The sequence below is a fragment of the Xyrauchen texanus genome, chromosome 24 (genome assembly GCF_025860055.1).
Source record: "Xyrauchen texanus isolate HMW12.3.18 chromosome 24, RBS_HiC_50CHRs, whole genome shotgun sequence".
Taxonomy (NCBI): Eukaryota; Metazoa; Chordata; class Actinopteri; order Cypriniformes; family Catostomidae; genus Xyrauchen; species Xyrauchen texanus.
The window spans coordinates 6367250-6385840 of NC_068299.1; the positions used below are offsets into that span (position 1 = coordinate 6367250).

At 36.9% G+C, this 18591-nt stretch overlaps 1 protein-coding gene across 1 annotated transcript; it reads left to right on the plus strand.

Moving 5' to 3' along the window:
• Positions 1 to 17: 17 nt before the first annotated feature.
• Positions 18 to 18591, plus strand: capn1a (calpain 1, (mu/I) large subunit a). The gene is made up of 22 exons (XM_052090068.1): positions 18 to 379; positions 1837 to 2083; positions 3825 to 3894; positions 6237 to 6355; positions 7034 to 7167; positions 7597 to 7765; positions 9467 to 9550; positions 9637 to 9722; positions 9802 to 9876; positions 9978 to 10138; positions 13294 to 13463; positions 14080 to 14091; positions 14771 to 14982; positions 15081 to 15120; positions 15226 to 15291; positions 16138 to 16195; positions 16317 to 16381; positions 16540 to 16608; positions 16757 to 16835; positions 17778 to 17891; positions 18069 to 18127; positions 18208 to 18591. The coding sequence occupies exons 2-22, from the start codon at positions 1838 to 1840 to the stop codon at positions 18232 to 18234; spliced, it is 2115 nt and encodes a 704-aa protein (XP_051946028.1). The 5' UTR covers positions 18 to 379; position 1837; the 3' UTR covers positions 18235 to 18591.

Sequence of the window (18591 nt, forward strand, 5' to 3'; positions counted from 1 at the left end):
GAAATTTAAAATTACATTTTGAAACCAAGCCGGAAACATTTCTTTTGCTGCCTTGCATGCACTGGTGTTTTATTATGTAAATGCAAATATAGTTTTTATTGTGGGGGCATGTGGAATTTATAAATGTGTTCTCTCTGCAGACTTATTGCTACAAATGTAGTGCTACAAATGTAGTCTTTTTCATTTGTTATGCACTTGCCCGTTATTTCATTTCAAATGCACTTGTCGGCGTTATTGATGTCTGTAGTTGCTCCGCCTCCTCTGCACTGAAATACACACACAGGAGAGTCTCTCTAATACACTCCCGTGGATCGCTGATAGCATATACTTGCAGTATAACATATCAATCTGGCAGAAGAGACACTACCGCATTTAAAAGGCAAGTTGACAAGTATCTTGTGTTGCTTTGAATGATTCATTTCGGGATACATTCCGGATTTATTTAGTCACTGTTGTCTCCGACGGCCTGCTGTTACTCAGTGTATATAATACATTTTCAATGTCATACCTGAATATATTGACACTTTTATGATCAGAAATGTAAGCTTAAATACTGGGCGAAGTGTCGCATCAACCCTGTTGAAGTTTATTATGAATTCGACCGCCGTGATTTGTGGAGGTTTATAGTTGTTTTACTACTGTAAGAAAACAGTAACGATCAAATGTCTCACGGGTGCTGTTTAATGTTAAATATAACCATTTAAAAACAGTACTGTGCTATATTTCTGTTTTACTGGATTTGTGTACATTTCTTCTTATAAATTCCCGGTGTGTGATTTATGTGCTGAAATGAATGGGAGGCCCTCTTTCAGTGTTGTGAGATCTGGGGCCCAGTTACACAATGAAATCATTGACCGAAACCATTAACTGTTTGTTGGGAACAGTGAGATGTTAGGCGTAAAGGGGGCCACAGATGCAAATGCATTGCGTTATTTATCATGTCTATAAAGTACATTTAGTCTAAAACTGATAGAAAGAGCAGCAGCACAGGACATGATCTAACTGCACAAACCTTATGCACATATTTGAATATTTCACTGAGCATAGTTTTCAAAGAGTCTTTTTCAACCATTTCCCCCCCATTCACCTAAATGTTAAAAGATATTTGTATTTCTCCTGAATTAAAACATTTAATTTGAGATACTATACTAATATACTGTAAATGGCATGATTATAATCATTTATTTTAAACTCAGTATAAATCAATAATAATAAATGGTTGTAGTAAAAGCAACTGGTTCCAAGGTATTTTGTTAACACTTAACAGTAAGATTGCATTTATTAACATTAGTTAACGTGAATTAACAATGACCAGTATATTTACAGCATTTATGAATCTTGCTAATGTTAAATTCAAAATATAATAATACATTTTTAAAATTAAAGTTGTCGTTGACATTAATTAATGCACTATAAACTAACATGAATTAACAATGAACAATTGTATTTCTATTAACTAGCATTAACTAAGATTTATTAATTAACTAAGCATTAACTAATGGTATTGAATGGAAACTTATTGTTAAGTGTTACCGGTAAGTTTTAGAGGATGTGTCAGTTCCCCTCAAGTTCACACAAGTGTCCTAATAGAGTAAATACCAGTTCATCACATTATTTGTGGATTTACGGTATCTAAAGAGATCCTGTAAACTTACATTAATAAAGTCTTTGACATATTTCCATAAGCAGGTCTACATTATGACATTTTACATGTTTGTTTAATACAGAAACATATAATACCCTTCATAATGTCTTCACAAAGTAACAATGAGAATTTTAGAGAGTGTGAATCATCAGTTTTGCTATTTATACCCGCTTTGCATCTCACCACTCCAGCATGTTCCCATATGGAGGGATCACTGCACATATCAGTGCTAACAGGCTGAAGGCAGAGGGTATGGGCTCTTTTGAGCAGGCCATGCACTTCCAGAACCAGGACTTTGAGGCCCTCAGACAGGAGTGTTTGGAAGGGGGATATCTGTTTGAAGATCCCTGCTTCCCCGCTGAGCCACCTTCTCTTGGCTTCAAAGAACTCGCCCCATATTCCTCCAAAACCCGCGATGTGGAGTGGATGCGCCCTATGGTGAGGGAGAAAGATAGTGCTTTGTGTGTTGGCCATGTTTATGTTTTAAAATATTCTCTGCTCCCAGAATAATTATTAGAAAAACTATTTATAAGTTGTTTCCTAAAGGAACAAACACTGCCTATATAACTAAGATATTTTGAAAGAGAAGTATGCTCTCATCAAAAGAGAAGTGTGTAATTTCAGCACCACTTTTGGCACCAAAGGAAATTTCAAAAATAATTACCCAAACAGGTTTGCTATAATTGTAGTTATGCTCAGTTCTAATATTTCAGGGTGCAGGTTTTCAAACATTCAGTCTCTATAAAATTATTTTAAACATCTTTATTCAATATCACAAATGACAGATAAAGTCATGGAATTTCATTGGCCAAGGCTCAAGAGGTGTGAGAGCTTTGACATTAAAGGGATAGTTCACCCAAAAATGAAAATTCTCTCATCATTTACTCACCCTCATGCCATCAGATGTGTATGACTTTCTTTTTTCATCAGAACACAAACAAAGATTTGTATCTCTGTTGGTCCTCACAATGCAAGTGAATGGTGACCAGACATTACTAGCTCCAAATATCACATAAAGGAAGTGTATAAGGCATCCAAATGCCTCCAGTGTTTAAATCCATATCTTCAGAAGCCATAAAATAGGTGTGGGTGAGAAGCAGATCAAAATGTAAGTAATTTTTTACATTTGAAAGTCACATATGGTGCCTGGTTATTTTAACTTTCACGTCTGAAAGTGAAAGTTAAAATGGCGATTTAGAGTAAAAAATGACTTAAATATTGTTCTGTTTCTCTCCCACACCAGTCAAATCTACTGAAGATATGGATTTAAACACTGGAGACTATGTGACTCTTTTATACTATGTGAGCTTTTTTTAACTTGCAAAGATCAGTTTCTGTGCTGTTTTTAGTACACTGCATGTGCTGATGGGTACTTTCATTAAAAGGCATTTATCCATAACACTGAAGAACTCATGCATGTTATAGAGGGTTTAGACAGCAACATGCCTGTGAGCGTGGGCCCACCCATTCTGATACAGTTCAGAGTGAGAATGTGCTCACATTTAAATGAGCTGACCCCTCCCTTTTCTCTCTTTACTGCAGCTGTTGTCACACACATGGATTATAGAAATTCTGTTGCCACACTTAGTCACAGAACATATGATTCAAATCAAAGGCCTCAAGGGTGGCTTAATTCAGAATGATTATTATTGTTTTTGTGCCGAATATGTCTATGTTGCTCTGACAACAGAGGCGTGGTGGCACTCTCTTGGTAGAGACTCTCGTGGTGGCACAGTCTTCAACTGTGGCTCAGTTGGTAGAGCGGATAGGCCACTAACTTACAGTGAATCACAGGATTGTTGGTTCAAATCCCGGCCCACACGACTCCACATGCCAAAGTGTCCTTGGGCAAGACACTGAACCCCAAGTTGCTTCCAATGGCAGGCTAGTGCCTTTCATGGCAGCTCTGCCACCATTGGTGAATGAGACACAGTGTAAAGTGCTTTGAATACTATTAAGGATAAAAAGGTGCTACATAAGTGCAGAACATTTACCATTTTATTTTATTTTTCTGTGAAACTCAGAAAAATAAAATAAAAATCACGTCATTTTCCTTTATGGGTGAACTATTCCTTTACGGTCTTGCTTAATTCAAACCTAGAGGGATCGACACAGAAAACAAAGACCTTGGGGTTTCACAATTCCAATTTGGGCCATTGTAATCCCTCCTTTCCCGCAGGAGCTCTGTGATGATCCGCAGTTCATTCTGGGCGGAGCCACAAGGACAGACATCTGTCAAGGAGCCCTGGGTAAGTTTTTGTATAAGTCTTCCAGCTTTCTTTTATTTGGTGCTCTACAGGTATTGTATAACATGGAATCTTGTGAAAATGATCACTTGGATCTATCAGCAAACTCAAAGAACTAGTCATGACAGAACGAGCTGCTCAAGTAACTGGCCTGGGGCATGTCTGCATGTGACTCATCTGCTTCTTGCTGACCTCGAGTCAGTGCATGTTTGTAATCATGCCAAGGTTTTTTGTTCTTTTTACTACCTTACTGGCCTTCTACAGTGGCTCCAAAAAAGTATTTGTACACTATCAATTTCAATGCATTTTATCAGTGTTTCACAATCCTGCTTCTGGTGTATCACCAACACTACATCTGTGCTGGGATTTTTCTCTTTTCTAACATGCTTTGTGACCTGTGCTGGGAGCCAAATAAGGGAAACGTCTGAAAAGTGCAGTTGGGGGACCAGGATTGAATTAGATAATAAAATATCAAACCAAGTGGCATCTGCAAACAAATTTGCTTGATGCTGTTCCCCTCAGGTTCACACAGGTGCTTTAGTAGAGTCACCACAGGTGTAGTTCCTAGGGTTCCCAAGGTTTGGTAATGGGAAAGTTTGAAAATTGGAAATGTCATGATTGTGATTTCCAGGCCTTGAAAAGTCTTTGAAATGAAATTTCATGAACAAATTCATGAAAGGGGTCTGGGTAGCTAAGCGAGTATTGATGCTGACTACCACCCCTGTAGTCATGAGTTCGAATCCAGGGTGTGCTGTGTGACTCCAGGCAGGTCTCCCCCTTACAACCAAATCGGCCAGGTTGATATGGAGGGTAGAGTCACATGGGGTAACCTCCTCGTGGTCTTGATTAGTGGTTCTCGATCTCAATGGTGTGTTGGATCGCAGAGAGTTGCATGAGCCTCCACATGCGGAGTCTCCGCGGTGTCATGCATGACGAGCCACGTGATAAGATGCGCGGATTGATGTCTCAGAAGCAGAGGCAACTGAGATTTGTCCTCCGACACCCAGATTGAGGTTAGTAACGCTATTCACCTCGCCATCCATGCACAACTCACCACATGCCCCACCGAGAGAGAGAACCACATTAAAGCAACCACTAGGAGCTTAACCCAACTTGACTCTACCCACCCTAGAAACCAGGCCAATTGTTTGCTCGGGAAGCCTGATTGGAGTCACTCAGCACGCCCTGGATTTGAACTTACGACTCCAAGTGAGGTTAGGGTGGGGTTAGGGTTAAGGTCTTTACTTGCTGAGCTACCCAGGCCCCAACATGTATCTTGAGTTCTAAACTATTTAATTGACTAGAAATTGTTCTTTGTTTTGCATGCTATTAAATTATTATTGGGTTCAATACAAGTTAAGCTCAATCAACAGTTTTTTTTTGCAGCATATTGTTGATTAAAAAAAGGAAAATCTGGGTTCCAGTGAGGCACTTACAATGGTCTCACTGTTTCAAAAGTATTGCCACAAGACATAAACAATATTTGTGTTAATATAATTTTATGGTGATAAAATCGTTACTATTCTTTTGTGTAAAGATATAACCAATTTTACAACTTTGTTGCCATGACAACATAACTCTGTAAACACTAAAAAGACCACAAAATTATGATTTAAACAACTTTACAGCTCAAATAATAGAATAATAATAGAAGAATTAGCGTGTGCTTTTATAACATGTCAAGCCTTTAAAGTCTCAAAAAATTGTCCCCATTCACTTCCCTTGTAAGTGCCTCACTGTAACCTAAAAAAAAAAGAAAAAGCATGGAAATTATTATTTTAAAAAGGTGTCGAAACCTTAAATCATCACATGAACTATGCACGTTCTCTAATCTTTGCCTAAAGGGTCCGAACACTGTTTGTCTTCATTTTGAACAATATACAGTATTTTTTATTTTTTTTGTTAAATGTTTGGTTTGAAAAGTGTCCTCAAAACCTCTTGGTTTGACATTTTGTCATCTAATGCAGTGACATTCCAACATTTTACTTTTGAGGCCACTGAAAATGTGTTTGCTTCCTTGCAGTCAGCTTTTTCAGTTTTTCAAATTAATTCAGTCTGCTACTGGCCCTCATACAGTTTTGAGGTTCTGGAAAATTCCTCTGCTCTGAGGTGGAGATCTGAGTGGGATGGTATACAGGAATGAGTTCACACAGGCCTCACAGGGAAAATAAATGCCACTTCCTTCCTCCTGTCCCCCTGCTGGTTGTGGAAGGCAGTTAAACTGCTGTGCTTTGTTACTAGAAGGCAAAAGATCAAACTTGGCATTTTAATCAGGGATTTTAAGGACACAATTCTAATTGCCTTTTTTCCTCTTTGACTCATCTGTTTTTCTTCCCTCTGGTCAGGTGACTGCTGGCTCCTCGCTGCTATAGCTTCACTGACTTTAAATGAAAAACTTCTCCACAGGGTCGTGCCTCATGGACAGAACTTTCAGGATGGCTATGCTGGAATTTTCCACTTTCAGGTTCTCAAGCACACTATGCATATTCTAGAGCTAATGGAAATTATGACGTGGTTGTCTGGAATACTTGATTCTGATTGGCCGAATCAAGGGTACATTTTTTTTTGTTTTTTTGTTTATGGACTGCTGAACTGTGCAACTGCCCATTGTCCCAAGCAACAGATTTCCTAAATAGTCATGCTAGTTTTATGTCTCTTGTATCACTCTGCAGTTAATTTCATCACATAAAATAATATAAACTCAAATCAATATGTAATGTCCATTTATTAATTTGTTTGGGAAGTAGCTTTATTACAAGTGTCAAAATGCTTAAGTATATTCTATATACAAGTTTGTGAGCATTTAAAGGGATAGTTCACCCAAAATAAGTTCTTTCATCATCTCTCTTTCTTTCATGGAACACAAAAGATGTTTAGCTGGATATTAGCCTCAGTCACAATTTACTACTTTAATTGCATCTTTTCACCATTCAATGAAAGCGAAAGGTGACTGAGGCTGATATTTTGCCTTATATCTCCTTTTGGGTTCCATGGAAGAAAGAACAACATGTGGGAATGAAACTTTTTAAATGAGTTTTTTTGGCATCCCCAACTATCCCTTTAAGATCCCTTTAAGCATTTTCTTCAAACTGTCCATCGTTGATGCTCAGTTCATTCTGGTTGTGCTTTTGTTGTTGTACAGTTCTGGCAGTTTGGTGAGTGGGTGGACATTGTGATTGATGATCGGCTCCCGGTCAAAGACGGAGAGCTCATGTTTGTCCACTCAGCAGAGGGGAATGAGTTCTGGAGTGCCTTGGTCGAAAAAGCCTATGCTAAGTATGTCTTGATTTAGATATTTGCTGCACTTTAAAAACATGTTCTTACAATGAGACAGGAAATGGTTTCATATTCTGAATATTTTGCAGTGAATCAGTTATTTAGTAAAACAATTGTTGAACATTTTCATTGAAAGATAGGTTTCTCTTTGCCGGTTTTTTCTTGAGAAATTTGGCTCCCACCTCAAATCCCCTATTTCAATTAAATGAATGTGTTTGTGCCAACATAGGCTTGTTTGTGCTGTGTTTTTTACTTCTTCAGTAGGGCAGACAATGCACATAAAGTTAACATTTACAATAAAAATTGTATTATATTATGAAGTAAATTGTTAGCTCTCATAGTCTGAAGACACAGTTTCCCTCACTGACACTTGTGCTGAATGTATAGAATGAATCACAATGATTTAGGTGTGTTTATATTTTGTGCCAGGCTAAATGGCTCCTATGAAGCTTTGTCAGGAGGTTCCACCACTGAGGGTTTTGAGGATTTCACCGGAGGAGTCTCGGAGATGTACGAGCTCCGGAAGCCTCCCAGAGACCTGTACCGCATCATCAGCAAAGCTTTAGAGAGAGGCTCCCTGCTGGGCTGCTCGATTGATGTAAGAAAATCAATGATAGTCATACTTCACCATCTGCTCACCCTGATGTTGAATATCCAAACTTCTCTTTTCCATTTTTAATAAAAGTAAAAAGGGGACTGGGGCCACCAAGCTCCAAAAAGGACAACAAGCACCACAAAAGTAGTCCATTTGACTTGTGCACTATATTGTAAGTCTAAAATCATCAGATAGCTTTGTGTGATCTACACAGAGAAAATTAAGTGGTTAATTCACTGTAAATCCTAAATTCTGCTACAGATCTCAAATCTTTCACACGTCCACACATGAAAATCTGTTGTTACAAATAACTGCTTTTGTGTACAACTGAAAAAATCATGCTTGTTTTAAGCAGCATGAGGGTACATTTATTTCATTTTGGGGTTAAATATCCATTTAAAGGGATAGTTCACCCAAAAATAAGTCTGTCATTATTTACTCACCCTAATGTTGTTCTAAACATATTGGACTTTGTTTCTTTATTCCATGTAACAAAAAAGGAGATGTTAGGCAGATGTTAGCCTAGAGTCACATTAACTTTCATTGCATCGTTTTTCCATACAATGAAAGTGAATGGTGACTGAAAAATAATTCACCCAAACATGAACGTTTTCTCATAATTTACTCACCCTCATGACATCCCCGATGTGTATGACTTTATTTCTTCTGTGAAACACAAAAAAATATTTTTAGAACAATATCTCAGCTCTGTAGGTCCATACAATACAAGTCAATAGGGTCCAAAACTTTGAAGCTCCAAAAAGGACATAAAGGCAGCATAAAATTAATTAATATGACTCCAGTGGTTAAATTCATGTTTTAGAAGCAATTTGATAGGTGTGGGTGAGAAACAGATTAGTATTGAATTATTTTTCCCTATAAATTGTCCTCCCTACCCATTTAAATAAAAACAGTGGAGATTTATATTAAAAAAGGACTTAAATATTGATCTGTTCCCACACCTTTGTACTGTCCCGTACTTTTTGCACATGTTTGCACGTGCACTTTATATAAGTATATATAGGTATTTTATATTTGGTATTTTATTTAGTTATGTAGTCTCATGTGGTCCTGTGTTTGTCCTATGTTGTTTTTATGTAGCACCATGGTCCTGGAGGAACGTTGTCTCGTTTCAGCTGTGTACTGTACTAACTGTATATGGTTGAAACGACAATAAAAACCACTTGACTTGACCTATCATATCGTTTCTGATGACATGGATTTAACCACTGGCGTCTGGATTGCTTTTATGCTGCTTTAATGTCCTTTTTGGTGCTTCAGAGTTCTATTCATCATTCACTTGCATTTTATGGACCTACAGAGCTGAGATGTTCTTCTAAAAACATAATTTTTGTTCAGCAGTAGAAAGAAAGTCATACACATCTGGGATGGCAAGAGGGTGAGTAAATGATGAGAGAATTTTAATTTTTTGGGTAGCTTATTTATTTAAGCCTAACATCTCCTTTGTGTTCTAAAGAAGAAGAAAAAATTCTTGAGGGTTTGGCACAACATAAGTGTTTGTAAATTGTGACAGTATGTTCTCTTTATGTTCTTGTCCATGTAAGTTTTAATTATACACATTAATGTATTAATTGAATTAATATAGATCATTAGTAGATAATTGTTATATAGATAATTGTTTGCTCTTGTCATTTTTTGCTTTATTGTAGATAATCGAATTAATAATTTATGATTATGTACCAGATTACCAGTGCCTTTGACATGGAAGCTGTGACTTTTAAGAAGCTGGTTAAGGGTCATGCTTACTCTGTGACCGGTCTCAAACAGGTAATGCTTGCAGTGAATGTTGATTATGGATGCCTTGGTTTGATTCGGTATTGCTTCTTGTGCAAGATCTGTCCTCTATTTGACAGGTGGAATTTAGGGGCAGTTTGGAGAGGCTTATCCGTATCCGTAACCCATGGGGTCAGGTAGAATGGACAGGGGCCTGGAGCGATAAGTGAGTAAGAACTCACACAGACTTTCTCAGTGCAGCCCAAATCATTGAGTAAGAAGAGTGCTCTATGTTCCCCCTCCAGCTCCCCTGAATGGGATGAGATAGACCCATCTGAGAAAGATGACTTGCACTTACAAATGGAGGATGGAGAGTTCTGGTGAGCTTTATCAGAGACTGAAATAAAAAGTAATGCATCTATATACCAACAAAGTATTCTGTACTCACACAGCATAAAAAATGGCTCTGTTTTTCCACCAGGATGTCTTTTAATGAGTTTTTGCGGCAGTTCTCCAGGCTGGAGATCTGCAATCTGACCCCTGATGCTCTGAGCGATGATGATTTGAGTCACTGGAACACCACCAAGTTTCACGGTGCCTGGAGGAGAGGCAGCACTGCCGGAGGCTGCCGGAACCATCCCAGTAAGGAAAAGAGGAACACTAAAATTGTATTTATCAGTTAAAGCTTGATTGGTGGTATATTGTTATGAAATTCTATTCCATAAAAACACAGAAAGAGTATTTTATTCAAAGCTTTAGCTCTGCATATAAAGTATGAAGAGATTTTAGTGCCACTTGTAAATAATAAAAAATAAATAAATCTAAGATTTAGAGAATAAAATCGTAACATTGTGAGAATAAAGTCAGAGTATTTAGAGAGTAATGTCATACAATAGGCCTTTTATGCAAATAATTGTATTCATGCAATATTATGCCTTTAATCTCCTAATATTACACCTATAGGGCTCTATTCTCATGTGCGCAAAGCGCAGCGCTACGATCGTGCGCAACATCTTATCTAATTCTCTTGAGAGTGCTAATTTTAAGTGTAAATCTTGTGCCAGTGCAAATGGGCCTGTGGAGTGTTCGCTATTGTGGGTGCAGGCGTGCAAACTGTGGGTGTATTTTATGTAAATGAAGTGGTGCAAATTTGCTGTTTTCCTGAGAATTTGGTCTTTCACAAAGACGTTTCGATGCCACCTCTTAACTCAGTGCAAAGTTCAAATTCAGTTCCTCCATTTGCAGTTTGGAGATTCCACCAGCAGGTGATAATAAAGTTCATAATAAGTCCAAATTCTGAAAGTACAGAACATCAAATAATGTCCCTGACAATCACAGTTTTTCAGGGGTAATCGCTTCAGATTTATATGAAACTTTTTTTTTTATTATTATTATTATTTTGATTGTTATGTTTATATGTATTATTATTATTGTATATTTACAGTTGTATTTATGATTTAATTTGTAGCCTACTATAAATCTTCACCGCAGAAGGGGCCGGTGGAAGAAGGAGACAAATGTTTGGATATATTTTTTTTTCCACTTCGTTATTTTGATTATATTTGAATTCCGTGTAATTTCAATTTAGAAATATATTTGGTTTATTTTTTTCATGTTTCAATACATTGATTTTTTAAAATCAAAATCGACTGGTAGAAGTGAAGTGCGTGCGATCACAGTACTGTATTTGTGCTGTATTTGTTTATATCGCTGGTGCTTGACAGGAAATGGACTATATAATAGGACGTAGGCGGTGGAAAACCCAGAGAAGTACCTAAAATTTAATTGCACTTGATCCAGCCCATTTTTGCATTGCGTGGCCGATTTCACCAAGCCCACTTGTGCATAGACGTAGCGCATGCTTGCACGATAATACCAAATCTTCATGGCCGTGCCCACTGACTTGCTCTTATGACATAGCGTTGCGCTTTGAGCTAGTGCTCTTAAAATAGAGCCCTTATTGTCTTAGCATTACTACAGCTTTATTCTAAAACACTACTACTTTATTCTTGTAATGTTTACAAATGTAATTATCAAAATATATATTATTGTAATGTTGCACTAAAGCACAGTCATAAAAAAGAAGCTAAAGAGACATTTGCAATTGTGCTGTGCCATTTTTGGTATTATTCCATTTGCACTCAAAAGAAAAATAAAAACTGTTTAAATCTCCTGCTATTTTTTGCGATAGCTTTGCCTTTTAAAATATTACCCCATGAAGACTACATAAAAGAGTATTATATTATATTGAACGCTTTAGCTCCATATATAAAGTACAAAGAGTTGAGTGCAACCTTAAAATTACAAAAATGTTAAGAATAAAGACAAAGTGTTTTGAGAATAATCTCATAATAAGCCTTTTACAATAATTTTATTTACGCAATATTACGCCTTTAATCTCCAAATTTTTACGCCTTTATTTTTATAACATTACAAAGAGTCCTTCCTGACAAGCATCATATTCTCCATGCATATACAGTATAGGGAGCATGTCACTGTCATAGAAACATGTCATTTAACAAAGATAAAAGATCCAAAGACACAAATTGTCCATATTTCTTTTCTTCTAATGCATCGCATACAGCCCAAATACTTATGAATGGGCTGTCTTCATTTATATCGATTTTGCTTGACAGGAAATTGAAGACTATACAGTATAATATGATGCAGAGAGTGCAAGAACCGGAGAAGAAGAGTTAAATTGCACTTAAACTACAAAAATAACAAAACTTCACGGCCATGACTTTGCACATATGACGTGTCACATAGCACTGCACTTAAGACATAGCGGTCTTATAATAGGGCCCTACGACTTATTCTCGATTTTTTCGTTATTGTAATGTGGCACTAAATGACATCATAATAATAGCAAGGAGTGGTGGTGTAGTGGGCTAAAGCACATAACTTGTAATCAGAAGGTTGCTGGTTCGATCCCCACAGCCACCACCATTGTGTCCTTGAGCAAGACACTTAACTCCAGGTTGCTCCGGGGGGATTGTCCCTGTAATAAGTGCTCTGTAAGTCACTTTGGATAAAAGCATCTGCCAAATGCATAAATGTAAATGTAATAAAGAACATAAAGAGACATTTGCGATTACGCTTTGCCATTATTCCATTTACACTCAAAAGAAGCAGCCTAACATAATTGATAATCTTCAGTTATGTTTTGCGCTGTACATATATTTCACCATAGAGACAACATTGAAGAATATTATAGTATATTCGATGCTCTAGCTCCTTATACATAGCAACAATGAGACGTATGCCAATTTGCAATGCTTTTAATGCTATTTATTTGGAATATTATGCGACTAACTTTGTATATCTGCCGAAAGTAAATTTTGTCAACTTTCCTAGGAGTACTCTATAGTAATATATAGATAGCCTCAGTGCTCATTTTAACAGAGGTGACATTAACAAGCACGTGTGTGTGTGTGTGTGTGTGTGTGTGTGTGTGTGTGTGTGTGTGTGAGCGTGTATTTATCACTTTGTGGGGACCAAATGTCCCCATAAGGATAGTAAAACCCGAAATTTTTGACCTTGTGGGGACATTTTGTTGGTCCCCATGAGGAAAACAGCTTATAAATCATACTAAATTATGTTTTTTGAAAATGTAAAAATGCAGAACGTTTTCTGTGAGGTTTAGGTTTAGGGGTAGGGTTAGGTTTAGGGGATAGAATATAAAGTTTGTACAGTATAAAAACCATTATGTCTATGGAAAGTCCCCATAAAACATGGAAACACAACATGTGTGTGTGTGTGTGTGTGTGTGTGTGTGTTGCTGCCCTATTTGTTAGACACATTCTGGATCAATCCACAGTATAAGATCACTCTGCTGGAGGAAGATGATGACCCGGATGATGAAGAGGTGGCCTGCAGCTTCCTGGTGGCTTTAATGCAGAAAGACCGTAGACGGCACCGGCGCCATGGACAGGACATGCACACCATCGGCTTTGCGGTCTACGAGGTGAACAGCAAATGGGCTACATTTGTGTTTTGGAAGTAGTTCTGGCTTTTTTCCAATGTGTTCAGGATGTTTGTTATGCTGAACGTGTTGCCTTAATAATAGGTTTGACAAAAGTACACTGTGAACACAAGGAATTGTATTTTTACAATGTAGACCAGCTAGTTGTTTAGTTAGGCTTCTGTGACATGCTTGGGGGTCAGAAATATTTAAATGTTGATTGTTAGATTTTTCCTCAATTTTATGAAAGCAAATGATAATTCTGATTATGTTTTGTGCTTATTTTATAAACTGTTGACCATAAGTTTTTATTGTCTCTTATTTGGACATATAATGAAGGGTCTAGTGTAGAAAGGTTCTCCTCAGTTTTTTTTTTTTTTTTTAAGATGATTATGAATTATTATTATCACTAATAATGATGAATTACCTAATTAAAAAGATAATTACGTTGAAAAATGTCCTTTTGATTCAGATGAGAAATAACGGTTATAAGTGGAATGTAATATTAGAGTTAATAACACTTATTGAACTGACTAAATTGTGATGATTTTAGATCAACCTGTAACTGCATTAGGTTCTCAAGCAACATTAATTGTTTCTCTTTCGTACACCTTTGCAGATTCCTGAAGAGGTATGGACTGATACCAAATACTGTCTTAAATAGGTTTGCCTGCAACATTAAGGCTTGTATACTTCCATTAACAGGTGATCCTTTTTTTGCTTAAACACAATGACATTGAGTATATACACATTGAGAATGTTAATGGCCATATACGTATGCCAGAGGCGTTGTTGCATTCCATCTGCGCTTCATTTTAATTGTTGCTTTTAAGACACCATGTCAAGTTAAAGACAGTTCAACTTTGAAAAATCTGTCTGAAGACAGTCTGTGAGTGGTGTAGTGGGCTAAAGCACATGACTGTTAATCAGAAGGTCACTGGTTTGAACCCCACAGCCACCACCAATGTGTCCTTGAGCAAGGCACTTAACTCCAGGTTGCTCCGGGGGGATTGTCCCTGTAATAAGTGCACTGTAAGTCGCTTTGGATAAAAGCATCTGCCAAATGCATAAATGTAAATGTAAGACACCTGCATTCAGTTCCATTCCATTGCTTTCCATTTAGCTATTTTTGAACACAACAACGTGTCCTGTGTGAAATACCACTTTGTTATTTTGTTGTCTGTATTTGTTACTCATGTTAAACTGTACTTGTGAAAGGCAATCTGAATTATCCTATAGGATATCAACGTGAAATAACACTAATAACATTTTGCATACCACACAAATTTGACATTTCCATCTGTGTGCAGTATGCAGGCTGTCAGAACGTGCACCTTAAAAAGAACTTCTTCCTGACACACTCGTCGTGCGCTCGCTCGGAGACCTTCATCAACTTGCGGGAGGTGAGTACCCGCCTCCGCCTGCCCCCCGGGGAATACATCATCGTCCCCTGCACATTTGAACCCAGCAAGGAGGCTGATTTTGTCCTAAGGGTTTTCACTGAGAAGCAGTCACAGACAGAGTGAGTTTGTGTTTGCATGTTATTGTTGGAGTGGCAGAGTGAGATCTAGTGAAAGAATTTTCATTTTAAAGGTAATTTTCTTTATTTTATCTTGAAAGAGAGTTGGATGATGAGATTTCAGCAGACTTGGAGGATGAGGTGAGGTTTTGCATCTACATTTTGGCAAAGTATAAACTTTCTAAAATTCAAATGCCATGTGCTCGAAACTGTTGAACAAATATGACACCTTTGGTTTGCCTTTAGGATGAAATCACAGAGGATTATATAGATGACTCTTTTAAGTCCATGTTTGCCCAGCTGGCAGGAGAGGTGAGGGAACATCTTGACAACTGAATTCTTAGAGCTTCTCTACCAAACTCAACACAGTTGAGGATATCCTTCAAAATTCAAGCCTCTTAAAGGGATAGTTCACCCAAAGAAAACAATTTTCTCATCATTTATCACCCTCATGCCATCCCAGATGTATATTAATTATTTTTCTTCAGTAGAACACAAACAAAGATTTTTTCGAAGGATATCTCAGCTCTGTAGGTCCATACAATGCAAGTGAATGGTGACCAAACCTTTGTAGCTCCAAAAATCACATAAAGGAAACATAGATGTAATCCATAAGACTCCATTGTTTGTTCACTTTCACTTTTACATCTGAAAGTCACATGTGGTGTCTGTTTAGTTTCACTTTCACTTCTGAAAGTGAAAGTTAAAGTGGAGATTTAGAGTAAAAAAAGGACTTAAATATTGTTCTGTTGCTCACCCACACCTATCATATTGCTTCTGAAAATATGGATTTAACCACTGGAATCTTATGGATTACTTTTATGTTTCCCTTATGTGATATTTGATGCTACAAAGGTCTGATCACCATTCACTTGAGAGCTGAGATATTTTTCTAAAAATCATCATTTGTGTTCTGCTGAAGAAAAAAGTCATACACATCTGGGTTATCATGAGGGTGAGTGAATGACAAGATCATTTTCATTTTTGGGTGATCTATCCCTATAAATGATTTTAATGTTCAGACAAAGCTTAGTCAAACCAGCATTCAAAGTTTGTCTTGACGAAGTGTCCTTTTCTAGTTAAAAATTTTAGGGCTGTATAAGAATTATGGCCTTATAAGGTTAACCCTAACCCTTATGATTTTCTTCTTTGTTTTAGGATATGGAGATATCTTTTCGGGAGCTCAGGACCATTCTCAACCGAGTAGTGTCCAGACGTGAGTAACACTTTTTTCACTCAAAACTCACACGTCCTTAGTGAGGTTAACTTAACTAAATCACAATAAACCCATTCATCAAAACATGTTTATCAGATTTGAATGAACTGTGTTTGCTCAGACAAGGACCTCAAGACAGATGGCTTCAGCATTGAGTCCTGTAGAACTATGGTCAACCTCTTGGATGTATCCTTCACTTTTTAAATGAATAATATATAAAAAAATAATGACTATGTTAAAAACGAAAAAAAAAAAACGTGTTTGCAGGAATGCACTTACCAAGAAGTTTAATGACAGCATGTCAACCTGTGTCTTTTTTTACTCTTGACTCATCTGTTCTTCAGAAAGATGGTAGTGCATGTTTGGGCTTAGTAGAGTTTCAGATCCTCTGGAACAAAATCAGAAAGTTGCTGGTGAGTGGCGTTTCCTTTTTTTTTTTGCAAATAGTGGCCAACTGAATCAAAAATGACATCATGGTGCATGTATGTTTTCACATTGTAAACATATAGATGTTTTTGTTTAGTTTTTTAATAATTACTTATGCATTCTTTATCCACTCAGGGGATCTTTAGAGAATTTGATATTGATAAGTCTGGGACTATGAGTTCTTATGAGATGCGTCTTGCAGTTGAATCAGCAGGTAATATGAGCATTAAAGGAATATTTCAGGTTCAATACATGGTAAGCATAATGTTGATTACCACAAAAATACATTTTGACTTCGGCAAAAATCTAAGTTACAGCGAGGTACTTAAAATGGAAGTAAATGTGGCCAATGAAAGTGAATGTAGCTACATTTTGGAGGGTTTAAATTCAGAAATCTGAAGCTTATAATTTTATAAAAGGACTTACATTATGTCTTCTGTTAAAAGTCCTGTATTACAGTCATTTTAGGGTTTTAGTCATGGCAATGAAGTTGTAAAATTGGATATAACTTTAAACAGAAAAGGTTTGTAAGTGATTTTATCACACTAAAATCATGTCAACACACATATTGTTTGTCTTGTCACTATACTTTTGAAAAAGTGAGAATTTTAAATGTCCAAAATTGGCACCAATTCACTTCCATTGTAATTGCCTCACTGGAACCCAGATTTTTGCTTCTTTTTTTAAAGGTAGGTCAGCTGTAATTTTACTTTTGTGGCAATCAATATTATGCCAGAAATGCTGTTGATTGAGCATAACTTGTATTGATCATGGAAAATTGACACACTCACAAATAGGGTTCAGCAACTTGTCAATGAGAATTTAGATCATTTCAGGCCATAAATATATATATATATATATATATATATATATTTTTTTATCTGCCATGATACTATTATTCCCTTAACAATATGTGTGTGTGTGTGTGTGTGTGTGTGTGTGTGTGTGTGTGTGTGTGTGTGTATATATATATATATATATATATATATATATTACATATTTGTTCCTATGACAAAATTAATTATTTAGCTGTGTTCTTTCCTGTAGATTTGCACAAGTCTTTGCATTTGTCACTCAATGTATCCCTCTGTCAATGCAATCGCTCAAAAAACATTGATGTTTTGTTTCTCATATAGTTTTTCTTGCTTTCTTTGAGGCTTCAAGCTCAACAACAGACTGAACCAGATCCTTGTAGCCAGATATGCTGAGAACGAGGTCATCGATTTTGACAACTTCGTCTGTTGTTTGATCAAATTGGAGGTCATGTTCAGTAAGTGTTTCTATTTGTAGTACATTGTGTACAGTGCTGTAACGTTTTTTTGTTTTAATAAGGGGGCTTGCTGACAAGTCTTGGGCGGGTGGTGTTTTGGAGAGGAAGTCTTTCAGATGTTAACAAAATTCCTCTTTAAACTAGCATGTTCCTTCATAGTCTTGTACGTTCTCGTAGGGTCTTTTCAGCAGCTTGACAAAGATGGAACAGGAGAGGCTGAGATGAACATAAATGAGGTGAACTGGCTTGAATTCTTGATATTCAAATGCTTAAACAAACACCTTGCTTATCACTCTTTCTTTTCTCTTTTGCATAGTGGCTCTTTATGACCATGTGCGGATGAGCTGACCAATTCATGAAAGTCCTGTGCAAGAATGTTCTACCAAGTGCCTCAATACTGAACTCTTCATGCAACCATCCCATTTCTGTGACCTATAGAAATACTATAACCTCTTTAGAAAAAAGTGCTGCTAGTTATCTTAATGATTCTAAATGTAATTTACACTACTGAGAAAAAACACTGTAGGTAAAACATTTATAGACACTCAATGTCTAAAGATGCCCTCCACTCACTACTCAAGTAAGGACTGTTGGAATGTCTGAGGAAAATCGTGTGCATGAGATGAATATCAAGTGTGCATTAAGTTTTGCATTTTGCCTTAAAAGAAGACCAGCATTGGAAAAACTTGCCTAATGCATG

Excerpts from the sequence above, each read along its gene's own strand:
- capn1a (XM_052090068.1), top strand. The coding sequence starts at position 1,838 with ATGTTCCCATATGGAGGGATCACTGCACATATCAGTGCTAACAGGCTG. Across the intron at positions 7,766-9,466 it reads TGCTGGGCTGCTCGATTGAT|ATTACCAGTGCCTTTGACAT; the intron begins GTAAGAAAATCA and ends ATTATGTACCAG. Across the intron at positions 15,292-16,137 it reads TTGCCCAGCTGGCAGGAGAG|GATATGGAGATATCTTTTCG; the intron begins GTGAGGGAACAT and ends TCTTTGTTTTAG.